This window comes from Dasypus novemcinctus, chromosome 5 (genome assembly GCF_030445035.2).
Source record: "Dasypus novemcinctus isolate mDasNov1 chromosome 5, mDasNov1.1.hap2, whole genome shotgun sequence".
Lineage (NCBI taxonomy): Eukaryota > Metazoa > Chordata > Mammalia > Cingulata > Dasypodidae > Dasypus > Dasypus novemcinctus.
Window position 1 is genome coordinate 77610363 of NC_080677.1, and position 13601 is coordinate 77623963.

Sequence of the window (13601 nt, forward strand, 5' to 3'; positions counted from 1 at the left end):
GTTTTGCACTGAAATAAAAAGTATTTTTTTAGAGGGGAGGGGGAAATTATGGATTTGGGGCTAAGAAAAAATTATATGAAAATGATCAATGGTATTGATATTGGAGCATGTTTTCCAAACTCAAAATAAGGACACTATATGAGAAAATGAGAAATGTTTGAAATAGAAACAAAATTTTGAAATCAGGACTGACCCATAAATTCTGGGTTATCTGGTTGGTCCATATCAACTGTAACAGGGATAATCTAGGCTTAGGTTGGAGCCTAGATTTGTTGTTTTGTTTTATGTGTTTGGTTATTTGTTTGAATCATCTATCTTCCAACAGAATTATATACATATGGATTCAAAGTGAATAGCTACCAGAGCTTGCTAAAACATAGACAGATGTTTTCAAACATTTTAAAAATTGTTTATTTTTGGACTCCATAGGAATATAATCTGCCCTATTCCCCTCCAAATTGGGAAAAGCTGTTTTCTAGGCATTCTCAGAGTTTATGGATATCCCAGATAGCTGTCAAATCATCACCAGACACATATTTCCTTTTTTTTTTTGATATATAGTACAGTCTTACATTTGAAATATTCCCTAATTCTTGCTATTTTGTGGCATCTTTCCAGATAGTGTTAAAAATGTACATGAGCCCAAAATACATTTTTTAAAACCTAAGTTAAAATTGATTCTGGGGAAAAAAAAATCATGCCCTAGTTAATCTAATCAAGGGGAAAGCTGTGAGTGAGCATATTTCAGAATCCTGTATTTAGACATGGTTATACTATACAGTTGCACTTAGCTCACTTATTGGCTTACTAAATATTCTCTGTTTATAGCTGCTTTTTCAGGGCTCACTCACTTAGAAGAGTTAGATTTATCAAACAACAGTCTGCAAAACTTTGACTATGGAGTACTAGAAGACTTGTATTTTTTGAAGCTTTTGTGGCTCAGAGATAACCCCTGGAGATGTGACTACAACATCCACTACCTCTATTATTGGCTAAAGCATCACTACAACGTCCACTACAATGGCCTGGAATGCAAAATGCCTGAAGAATACAAAGGGTGGTTTGTGGGGAAATATGTTCGGAGTTATTACGAAGAATGTCCCAAAGACAAGTTACCAGCATACCCTGAAACATTTGACCAGGATACTGAAGATGACGAATGGGAAAAAATACATAGGGATCACACGGCAAAGAAACAAAGTGTAAGAATCACTATAGTGGGATAACTTGGAAATTGTTCTCATTGTAACTAGTTTTGTATTTGCTATACCAGTGTCAGAAAATCATATGTTTACATTTTGATTAATTGTGTTGCTTATTTATGCAGGGTTATCCAGCTAAAGGAGGGTTTCCTTGATTATTGTTATTGTGACAAATTTAGTAATCAAGGGAATTCTCATCCTGTTTGCCTTTCTATTTGCGCCTGATCCCAAACTGGTAAACTGCAGGAGTTGGGTCCTAATGATGGCATCAGTATTTCATAATCTCCTGTATAAATGTTTTTACTACTTTTTGAGAATAAAAAAAGAAAACCACTTGGTTCATTTTTACAAGCCTTTGGATAGCTGTTTGCACACACCAAAAATGATCTAAATGTTAAGATGCAAATGCTTGGTTAAAAAGAAATGTTATCCTCCCAGCCCTACCTTCCACTGTCAGCTTATACATTGAGTAAAGGTTTTTTCTATGCATTCCAAGATCAAGTCCTGATAAACCCATACTTCTCAACCACTTTTAGCTGATCCTTGCAAAAAACCCTCAGTTTGACCTGAAGGAGGAGTTGTCTCCAGCAATAAGTAGGCAAAGGATATGAGAATTATACTGGAGCATGGTCAGAAGCAGGAACTCAGAGGCAGTTGTAGATAGTATGTATTATGGGCCCTGCAGGGCTGTACGCACCAGTAAATATGGAGACAGCATTGTTGTTTGAGCAGGGTTCTGACTAGGAAGCCACCTGCCAGTGGGGAAGGGCCTGAGCCCTTCCTGCTGAGCTGACATGTCAAGGCACATAGAATAAAGGGTGAAATAACAAAGCAGGGTCAGGATTTGGGATGAGGCAGAAACAAAACATAGGAAGCAGAGGCAACCAACCCAGGGAGAGCCCAAGAGAAATTGGAGAAACCTGATTTGGGTTTGCAGGTTCAAATCGGCTCATCTGGAGAAACATCACCAGGAAAAAGGAAATTCCTGGAGATTTTAAATCCCTAACACTATCAGTTTGCATGATATAGTCCATCGTACTTTAAATAAAGAGGAAAAAAATAAAAAGAAATCTATGTATATTCTAGTGAAATACCATTTTTTCCTTTTTATATAGATCTCCTTATCACACTGACTTGAATACATTTTCATTTCTTATATCAGAGTAGTCCTACAAAGTTTAGTGACTGGTCTTATTTGATACTTGCACAAACTCCCTAAACATGTTAGATGGTATATGACAAACAGCATTGAGCATCTACTATGTAGCAGAAACTGTGATAAGGACCTCACATTTCACTTCTAATTCTCACAAGATTCCTCTGAGGTAGATAATATTCTCTGCCTTTTACAGATGAGGAGCCTGTTTTAGTTTCCCAGCTTCTAAGACAAATACCATATAGAGGGTTGGCTTAAACAACAGGAATTTATTGGCTCACAGCTTTGAGGCTAGGAGAAGTCTAAAAACAAGGCATCAGCAAGGTGATTGCTTTCTCCCTTCAGATTGTGATGTTCTAGGGACGGCTGCAGGCAGTCCTCGGTCCTTGGCATTTCTGTCACATGGCGATGCATATGGCAATATCATGTCCTTTCTCCTCCAGGTTCTGTTGACTTAGTTTCATCCTGTGTTTTTTTTCCGTGTTCAATTTCCTTTGCGTATAAGACTTCAGCCACATTGGATTAAGACCGACCCTCATACACAGCCCGGGTACACCTTACCAATAACATCTTCAAAGGTTCTATTTACAAATGGGTTCACCCCCACAGGACCAAGAGTTAGGACCTGAACATGCCTTTTGTGGGGGACATGATTCACTCTCCAACAGTCTGCCCTCTGGGCCCCAAAAAGACACGTTCTTCCCACATGTAAAAGTGCACTCATTCCATCACAACACTCAAAAAGCCTTATGTCACTTCAGTAGCAATGCTAAGTACAGTTTCACCAAAATAAGTTATGGAGTGGTCAGTCCTGGGGCAAAATTCCTCTGTCTGATGGACACTTGAAACTTTGAAAACATGTCACCTGTTTCCAATATACAATGTACTGACAGTCATTGGATAAACATTCCCATTCCAGAAGGGAGAAATTGTAAGGAAACAGGTATCCCAGGTCGCACACAAGTCTAAAACCCAACAGGGCAAACTCCATGGGATTTCAAGATCTGAGAGTCATCTATGTCTTGATTCTTTGTCTTCTGGGCCTGACAGAGCAGCAGCCCCACCCCTTCCAAGTGCTTGTGCTACATCCATGCTCTCTGCAAAGGCCCAGGCACAGGCCCCACTCAGCATTTGGATGAAGGCTGTGCTCTCTGCAAACCCTAGAGCCCAGGCCCCACCATGTCCAAGCACTAGGGTGAAAGTACTCTCCCTGGTCAGTGGTGTTTAAGGTCCGCCCCCTCCAAGGGCTGGGGCAGGTGTCCTGCTCTTTCCATACAATGGGTGGGCCCACTCTCTTAGCTCCAGGAGACCTTTTCAGTCCAGACCTTTGCTACCCTGGTTCTTCCCTTGAAGTCATTTTTACTTCAATTCATCCCCTCTCTGTCTCTTTCAGTCTGGGCTGGCAGTGGTTCTGCTTGTACAAATTTTTGCAAAAACCTTGGCAGCTTTGTGTGTAGTTCAAGGAGGTCCAAACCATCTGACAACAGAACTTTCCACAAATCCTTCCTTGAAAACTGCATTTCCAGTTCCACTGAAATGACTGACAGGATCCATGTTCAGCCACATCTTCTTTAGCAAAGGGTTGTTCACTTAAGCCCTCACATGGAACCCTGTTTTCTGGGAGTCACCTCCGAAAAGCTCAGGAATAGATATTAATAGAGTTGCTTCTGGCCGTAGTCTTAGAGCACTGTCTAGATAGGCTCAGAATTTTCCAAACCATCAACTTCTGGTTTCTTTATGCTTAAGAGTTCAGTTTTCAGCTAACCCCTTTCCTTTTACATTTTACTATAAGCTGCAAAGAGAAGCCAGGCTGTACCTTCCACACTTAGAACTCTAAGCTAAATATCCAGGTTCATTGCTTGCAAGTTCCACTTCCAATCTGATATCAGAATTCAATTTCATTTAGTTCTCTGCCACTATAAAACAAAAACTGCTGTTTCTCCCGTTTCCAATAACAGATTCATCTTTCCTCCTAAGGCCTCATTGGAACTACCTTTAACGTCTGTATTTTTATCAGCAGTCTCTTCAAAGCAATCTAGGCTTTTTCTATCAAGTACCTCACAATTCTCCAGCCAATTCCAAAGCTGCTTCTACATTTTTAGGTATTTGTCATAACAGTACCCCACTCCTAGTTGCCAAAAACTGCTTTAGTTTCTTAGCTCCTAAAACACATACCATATAATAGGTTGGCTTAAACAACAGGAATTTATTAGCTCAGTGGGTTTGAAGCTAGGAAAAGTCCAAAACTGAGGTATCAGCAAAGTGATGCTTTCTCCCTGAAGACTAGGGCATATAGTCTTCAGGAATGGCTGCCAGGGATCCTCGGTCCTGGGCTTTTCTTGTTACATGGCAAAGCACATGGCAGCATCTTCTCCTTTCTCTTCTAGGTTCCATTGACTTCCAGCTCTGGGCTGTTCCCCATGGTTTCTCTCCTGCATCTAATTTCCTTTGTTTATAAGGACTTCAGCCACATTGGTTTAAGGTCCACCCTTATTCAGTGTAGGCATGCCTTAACTAATAACATCTTCAAAGGTCCTCTTGACAAATGGGTTTACATTCACAGGACCAGGGGTTAGACCTGGACATACTTTTGTGGGAAGCATGATTCAATCCCCAACAGAATCCAAGGCTAGGAATTTAGCTAACTTGGACCAAGCCATACACCATCAGGTGGTGGAACAATGATTCAGATCCATCCAAGCCCTTTCTGCTGTGCACAGCTGTAGAATGCTCTGAAAGCTAACCATGGACCATGGTTGCCTGAACCAGAGCCAGAAACTATACCAGGTACCAGGAAGGGTAAGCCTTTCTTTCCAGGAACACCCATGAGAGCGGTTGGCAGGAGAGAGGTTTTGGTCCTAGTCATTTAAATCTGTATAAATATATATTGTGAACCAAACGACAAAGACGAAGAAAGCTGGAAGAGTGGCTACAGCTTATGGCACAGGAAATGGCTCTGAGATTGTGAGGTTCTAAACACTCTGTCCATTTTTACCAGTGATTTGGCCCCTCCTTCGGGTCAAGACCAGAGCCTTAGATACTAGCTTTTAGCACAAATCCCAACATTGTTCACAATGAGGCACAGAAGAGCTGTCAAATTAGAAGTGTTACCAGAGAGACATAACAAATATATTTATTATTGCTCAAAATTGCTCAGGGTAGAATATTAAGGACATGAGACCTGAAACATCCAAGATTTGCTGGTGGAGAAAAGCTGGTGAAACCTCAGAAGGAGACCAGGGACATGCATGGAGGCATGAAGGCACTGGAAAGAAATGCAAGGATTAAATCTGATTCAGAGAAAGGGGTCACATTGCTTTAATTTTTGGATTTTGTTGGTTGATTTTTATATTTAGTATCATCCCTAGGAATCTATTTGGAAAAAAGCTCTGGAACACACTGCAATAGAAACTGATCCAAACCATCCAAAAGTCAGTCAGCTGAAGTTGCTAATATCCCTCAGGATCAAAATTAAAGTATATTTTTTGAAAGCTTTACATTTCCCCCTTCTCTGAATTAGAGTTTATAATTTTTCAGGGAAGTATGGTTGATAAATAACTGAATGAACAATTAGGTACTCCTTCTTCTACCAATTTCTCCTGTGATAGTTAATTTAATAACTTACCATTGGACCTTTCTTCTGTTCAATTAGATAATGCAGTTCAGGAGATTTTTTTTTCTTTTTAAAAAGTAAGTATATTTTATGGTTGACATAAATAAAAATTTTGAGATACACAGATTTGAGCATACATATTTACCCAATCACTTGAGTAACTAAGTAATATGTTATTTTAAGTTTCCTGCTAGTCCTAAGATGTTCTGAGTTTTCTGAAGTAAACAGGATTTACTGTAAGATGAGGTCTCCTGAGCCCTAACCCTGAGTCAGTATGGCCTAAAGCCTAGTTACTTGGAAAAGATATTAATTTTAAGCAGCTCAGATTTTTCGTTGACTAACCATACCCACCTCTGGAGCTTATGCCCATTATCAATTCATGTCTGTTTCTGAGAAATCTGAACAAGTCTCTTGCTCATGGTAATAAAAAGGAGAGGGGATTCACTAATGAGATTTTATTTGCCTAAATTCTGTAAGCCTGCACGGTTCTTTTTTTGCAGGAGGTGGGGTATTGGTGGGTGGGGAGAGATGCAACTTGTGACTCACAAATCAGTGGCTTTGTTAAGATGCTCTTAACGTAACGAGTAATATAATAAAATATACGTGGCAGGCTACCAAATGGCAGCCACTGGCAAATTACTTCATTTCAGAAAATTCAATATCCTATGAATCCTAGAAACATAAAAACGTAACCACAGGAGTATTCAGAAGTCAAAGCTTCTTTTAGGATGCTTTCAGCTTACTAATCATTGAGCGGGTGGAGAAAAGCTGCAAACAAAACGCATCTAAAACAAAACGTGTCTAGTATGTGTGTTTTATTCAGGCCAACAATACAATTGCTGAAGGTAAAAATTGCTCTCTGTAATCTTGCCAAAAGCTTGCTAAAGTGTTTTAGCATATATTCTGCATGCTTAACTATCACAATATTTTAAGTATTTCCCTCACCTGAAAAATAAATTTTAAAAAAATGACAGTGTAGAACAATTACAGGTTTTTCAACAATAGTATGTGGTCCGCCCTTCAGTTTGTCTCTGAATTCAGTTGACTGATATTTTATTAGCAGTAGCCCCCCATCACCAATCATTTTTACCATGCACAAAATCTGAAATCTTTGAGTGGCACTTCTTATTTCTCTGGAAATCTTTTAAATTGCTTCAACTTATAATAAGGCAACCTTTTTATCTGCTCATATTCACTCCATTGGAGACTCAAATATTGCTCAAATCTCATCTTTAAATTTGCAAACATGTAAAATACAAATATAGACTTAATGTTAACACATATATAAAAAAATCATCTCTGTATGCTCTAATAACCTTGGTTTTAAGTTTTTTCATTAAAGAATTATTTCTATTACTTCTCCACAATGAGTTATACAAAATTCCAAAGTATAAATTATTATACATCTTGATTTTACAAATAAGAATAAAATATTAATTTCTCCAGGTTAGAATTTCTGGATGACATTAATAGGATTTCTGGAAGGAACTGGACGATCAAGCCTTAAATATTTTCTATTTCAACCTCAATTAAGTTTTTGAAAAGCTATACATTTATACATTTGTTAACAGGAACAGGCCACTCAAGAACTTGATGTTGCCACTAAAGATGAAATTAATCGGGTGGATGGAGATTGGCATGTTAGACATGCTGGACCTTTCCATGCTACTTACTGCAGTGTTACCTCTTAATTTTTTTGCCCTATGTCTTAAATAAAATTAAATATTCACATGGTAAAAATGGTAAGCAGTAGAAGGTCTAAAACAAGTAAATGTCCTTTTCTTCATTGACCAGCAAATTTGATGTCTTCAAAATCATCAAAACAGTCACAATAATTTGTGAACTGAAGTCAACCTTGGAGTCTCTTTATCTGAAAATAATTTTGAAGTCTTTGGAATTGGGTTGTTTCATATATTACCTCTGTTGCCGAGAAAAGCCAGGCAATCTTAAATCTTCTCCTTCTTTAAAAAAAAAAAAAGCAAAACCACGTGGCCACAGGCCCAGGCTCCCACTCAGCCGACTCCAGGCCGCAGGCGGACACCGGGGATCAGTCACAGCTGCAGGGGGAGCCTTTGGTATCATCCATGAAATTTTACTAACACATTTATTCACTCACAATGCGTTTTTACAAGTAAGAAAAAATTCTCCTCATCAAAATGACGTCATCTGGTCCTTATAATATCAAGAAGCTTAAATCTGTCAGAGATTCAGGTCTGGTCATTACTTAACAGAAAAATATCTTTATTTAACATTGTACAAAAGGCCTTAGCTATTGTGTCCCAAGCACAAAGTTAAAAACAGGTCCAGCCTCTTCCACAGAACACAGGGAAGGCAAGACAGGAAGGACTACGGATGGAGGAGGGAAATTCCTTCAGAGAAACTTCAGCTCCAGCCGGGAGATGCTAGGTGTTTTTGTTTTTGTTTTCAAAATCCCCTTGCTCTCTGGGTAAGCAGGAAAGGCTCACAGAGACATTGGCTGCAGGAACTCAGCCAAGTCCCCCTTCAATGCCCCGGATCCTCGTGGCCAGTAGAAGGACCTTGGGGGAAAGAGTGACGGCCGCCAGCATGTACAGAGAGGGGAAGGCACCTTCAAAGGGAGAAACCAGGCAGGCTTCTGCTGCCTCTCGAGGGCCCACAGGGCCCGGGCTGGCCGAGTGGAGTCCACACCGTGACAGGACTTAGTGCACATTTCTCGGGCCGGGACGCTGAGGGGCCGCCTCCTCAGCAATAGATCTGTATTCTTCTGAAGCTTTCTCATCTCCTTCAGAATCCCAAGTCTCCGCAGACCACGTTGAAGGATGGAAGCGCCTGAGGAATCCCCGCCACGGGGTACTGCGGGGAGAGGGGGTGAGGCTCAGACGGCGGCCAGGCCCCCCGGCTCGCTCTTTGTAAATTGTCTTCTTAAAATTTTTGTAGACGTAAGGATCACAAGTAAAACTGTTGTGGCCATTTAACCAAACAGCCTGAAAGTTCAGCCAAATTTTATCTTCAATCTAAGAATCTAAAGTCAAATATCTTGCCATGGATGTGTTTATTTCCAGACACACCAATAGATGAGCTGAACGCAGCTGGGGGTGAGGGTGGGGGCAAGAAAACCTGGAAAAGCTAAAAATATCTCTCTAAGATCACATTAACTTTGATAAGGTTTCTGGCATTAAAACTTGTTTATTAAATAATCTTTGGCTAATTTAAAATCACACAAAAATGAAACAGACATTACACTTCCTTGAAAAATAAAAGTATGGGGAGCAGATGTGGCTCAAGCAGTTGAGCACCAGCCTCCCACATGGGAGGTTCTGGGTTCAGTTCCCCAGGACTCCTAAAAAAACAAAACAAAACAAGCAATGAACAAAAAACAAGAGTAGACAATGAGCAATGATCGCAAACAATAAGCAAAGCAAAGAGAGGAAGGAGCCATGGGGGGGGGCAGGGATAAAGGTCTACTTAAGCTTGTATGCTTAACTGTTTCCATAATAAAGACATTTGTACTAAGAATTTTACTTCCAGATATATACTAAATAATTTTTTTTTTTAAATGACAAAATATTTTTAAAATTTAACTTAGGAAAATATTTTAGGCCATCTTGATCCTCAGAGACAAATATAAACTACTTAAGATGTAAGATATAAATCTAATATATTTTTGATACATCATTATCTGATATAATGAATATATGGTCAATTTGCCCATTGCATAGTAGAGAATTCAACATAGGCATTTTCATTATGTGACCTTGTCTGTACTCTATATAAGTTATAACCTCATGTTGCCCTCTCCCCAACCCCCGTTTCCGCTCCATCTCACACTTCCCAGTGGGCTTTGTGCCTAGGCATCAGGGAAAAGTCTTCATGTGGTAGCAGGTAAGAGCGCCATGGAAGGTTTGTAGTATTTGATCCAGATGCCTCTTCTTTTCATTCTTGCCTCTATCTTTTCTTTAATTTCCCAAATTATGCTCCATTTCTTCCTGTCTTAAATTATTAGGCACTTTGCTTTATGACAACTGTCCTCTCAATTCACACGAAAGCAAAAGGAATTGGCTATTCCCCAGGAGGATCCGCCTAGCCTTCACCTCCGCGGTGAGGATCCTAGCAGAATCATGCACAGCTTCAGAATGGACATTTCCTGCTTCCTTAGTCTATAGGTTCTGTTGCAAAGTCAGAAATTCTCCTTTAGGTTCCTATATCTCTAAATATAATAACATTTATTTAGATATGATAAGAAAAAGGGGAAGAAGGCAAACAAGGAGAAAACAACAGTTATTGATAACTACTGAGCATTTACCATGTGCTAGATACTGAGCTAAGCATTTAATATACATATTCTTGAAAAATCCTCACAACTCTGTGAAGTAGATATTATGAACACAATAAGAAAAAAAAATTTATTGTGCACTTACTATATGCAAACACTGGTCACGTCATTTTATTTACATCACCTTTTTAATCCTCACAATAACCAAACAAGGGAGTGGTCCAGCCTGCACTTGACCCAGACCTGAGTGACCCCAAAGCTTGTGCTATTAACCTCCATGCTACTTAGGAAGTCAGGAATCAATTTTTTTACGATTATGAATACCCTATGAATTTTCCATCTTTTATATCTATTTTGAGGGTAAATGTAACTCACATATCTTCTCTATAAATGATTAATGTAAAGCTAAAAATAAACCTTTCACTTCTTCATTGGTTGTCCTGTCTGGCTTCTCTATTCACACAAGCTACGAATTGCAAGCATTTCCAGAGTTTGCTATTGGTCAAAATCAATGTAACAGGGTGAAAGGGCAGGCATCTACAATTTTAAAAACACCTATAACCTAGTATCTCTAATTTAATACATGTCAAATATAGTAATGGCTTTAGTCCAGTACTTTAAAGAAACTCAAATTTTCCATTTAGGGACATACCTGCCCCCAAACAGTTGTTAAAGTATAATAAGTAAGAATGGAGCAAAAATCTATGAGAAGTAAAAATAAAGTATTCAAATTAATAACAATTTTATTCTATTTCTATGGATCATGTCAACAAATAAACAAACTTAGATTGCTGTCAGTTGTTAGATTTTGAGTAATCTAAAAATCCTAAAAAGAATATTCTGATCACAATGCCCAAGTTTCCAATCAAATTTACTATTTACAATCTGTTTTTTTTTTTATTTCATTCAACAGAATTTAACCACATTGAGCCAAAGATATCCTGAAGAAAAGAGTAGAACTTATGGGTATCTCCTCTGCACATGTATGCATGATTTAAAATCTTGCCACACAAAGTTCACAGGAAGGACTTTTTAAAGCACCTAAAAGCTTCCAGGTATATATGCCTTGACCTTCCTCAGAAACTCATACCATGTTCAACCACCATTGCTCTTGTGGATATTGTACTAAGGTCAAACTAAAATCCTAATTGTCACATCTTGAGTCCATTTTCTTTCTTCGAAGAATATAGATTTCTTTTAATAGTATATTTCCCTTTTAATTCCTTGTTGTTACCAAATACCAAATATACATATATATATAGAGAGAGAGGAGGGTTTGGTGGCTGAAAAATTATGGTTTCTAATTATTTTGTTAACTTCTTTTTACTACAAAAGTAATAATAAATTAGTTTGAGATGGCCGACTAAGCCTATGCTTTCTTCTTCTGCCCCATTTCCAAGAAATTATTTAATAGATATACATATTTCAAAAATCCATAATATGCCTAGAAAACAAAGTAGGAATGGTTTTTGTAGATCAAAAATTAAGAATCCTGAAAACCCAAAGGCCAATTTGATGACGAACATGCAGGAGATGGCAACTGTAAAAGAGGGAGCAGCATCATATCTTCAAGTATGGTGTGTGCCAGAAATTCAAAGATATTTTAATATCAGCACTATTATCATTAAAACTGTTTGAGAAGGATTCAAGAACAAGACAAGATGCCCCATATCACTGTCACTTTTTAAAATGCAAAGGAGGTCCTAAGCAATAAAATAAACGAGAGGGGGTAGGTATGCAAACAGGAAAAATGAAAATAAATTGTCAGTATTCACAAATGATTTGATAGTCTACCTAAAAAGAGTCTAGAGAATCAACTGATCAATTATTAAAACAAAGAAGAGAGTTTAACATGTGCTCAGATACAATAACATCATACAAAAAGCTAAGCTTTCTACAGCATCGGAAATAACCAATCAGAATTATTCCATTTATTTTATTTATTTTTCAATGAAAAAAAATTACAGATACAGTTGAAACTCCTTGTGTACCTCTTTTCCTATTTCATACAACTCTATACCCCAGAGGTAACTACTATTTTGCATTTGGAGTTTTTCATTCCAGTATATATTTTGTTTTGTGTTCATGTATCCTTAGAATTATTTTAAACAAAAAAAATTTAATTATATATTATTTTTCACATTGAAAAACTATATATATATATATAAATAAATATTATATACATCTATATTCTGCAACCTGCTATCACCATTTTTTTAGACTGATCCATATTGATATTTATACATGGGTTCTTTCTCATTATCCTGGATCATTATGGGCATATACTTTAAAAAACATACCTCTTCTCTCATTTCCAGGAATACACTTGGAAAGTAATAAATGTAGTCCAAAGGATATATAAGTTAAAACAAATATCACAATGAAAGTACAGAGTTGTTTGGAAAAAAATGGAAATAACCTCAATATCCATCAACAGGAGGACAGTTAAATGGATTATGGTACATCCATAATATGGAAAATAACTCCATCATTTAAAAATAATTCAATAAGTCTGTTTGACTGGACAGGGATTGGTTTCAAGGAGGTAAAAAATATATACATAGATAGAATATGTAGAACATGATTCCCTTAATGTTAAAAATTAAAAGTATGCATTTAAATTACATATATGAATATGTACATGTATTTTAGAAAAACACTTAGAAAACTGATGGAGTGGGTACCTTTGAGCAAGGGAATGGGTTTGAAGGAGGTTAAGGGATGGAGACTTTTGCTTTTATTCTCTATTAGAATTTTTAAATGAGAATATATTGTATTTTTTAGTTCATAAATAGATAATAACTAGATACACACATAGACGACAAATACTAGATCAAAGAAAAGTGTTCAGAGAAGAATGGACAGAGTTCCAACTCCCAGGACATACAATCTGGTAAGAGCTGACCATGTTATAAGCTTTTTAAATAGTTGCAATTGAAATTCTTATCACCTAAGATTAACTGAACTTTCCATTTTACTACACTTTATGTTTCTTTAATAAGAATACAGGAAAGTTAGAAAAAGAGTTATAATGGAGCATACTTACTGATAGACTTCAAAGTTTTAATTCGGAGATGACAACCACGGAAATTCAAACACAGCACATTCAGACGCCACCTTTGCAAAGTAGACACTATATATTTATCTGTAATCACATTTTTTACTGTGGAAAAATCAATCTAAAAAGAATAAACAAAAATCATTAAGAAATGAGAAAGATATGCTTGATGTCAAATTTTAAAATATTTTAAAACACCAAGTACTAAAAATTTCTTCATCACATCATTTCCAGAGGAAAAAAAGACTGAAATGTTAACTGAGTGCTGTATTTAATAGAATATTGCAAATTTCATTAAAAAAAAATGTATGTGTGTGCAT

General features: G+C 37.3%; 2 protein-coding genes across 4 annotated transcripts in view; one reads left to right on the forward strand and one right to left on the reverse strand.

Moving 5' to 3' along the window:
- The window catches only part of LRRC17 (leucine rich repeat containing 17), a 35524-nt gene extending 33971 nt beyond the window's left edge, over positions 1-1553 (forward strand). For both annotated transcript variants that reach the window (XM_004473401.5, XM_023583076.3), the window contains exon 4: positions 829-1553. In XM_004473401.5, the coding sequence (XP_004473458.1) occupies positions 829-1226 (398 nt within the window). In that variant the 3' untranslated portion in view covers positions 1227-1553. The remainder of the gene's footprint in view (positions 1-828) is intronic.
- Positions 1-13601, reverse strand: part of FBXL13 (F-box and leucine rich repeat protein 13) — a 330038-nt gene that overhangs the window by 175307 nt on the left and 141130 nt on the right. For both annotated transcript variants that reach the window (XM_071215017.1, XM_058297971.2), the window contains one exon: positions 13270-13402. In XM_071215017.1, coding sequence (XP_071071118.1) covers positions 13270-13402 — 133 coding nt within the window. The remainder of the gene's footprint in view (positions 1-13269; positions 13403-13601) is intronic.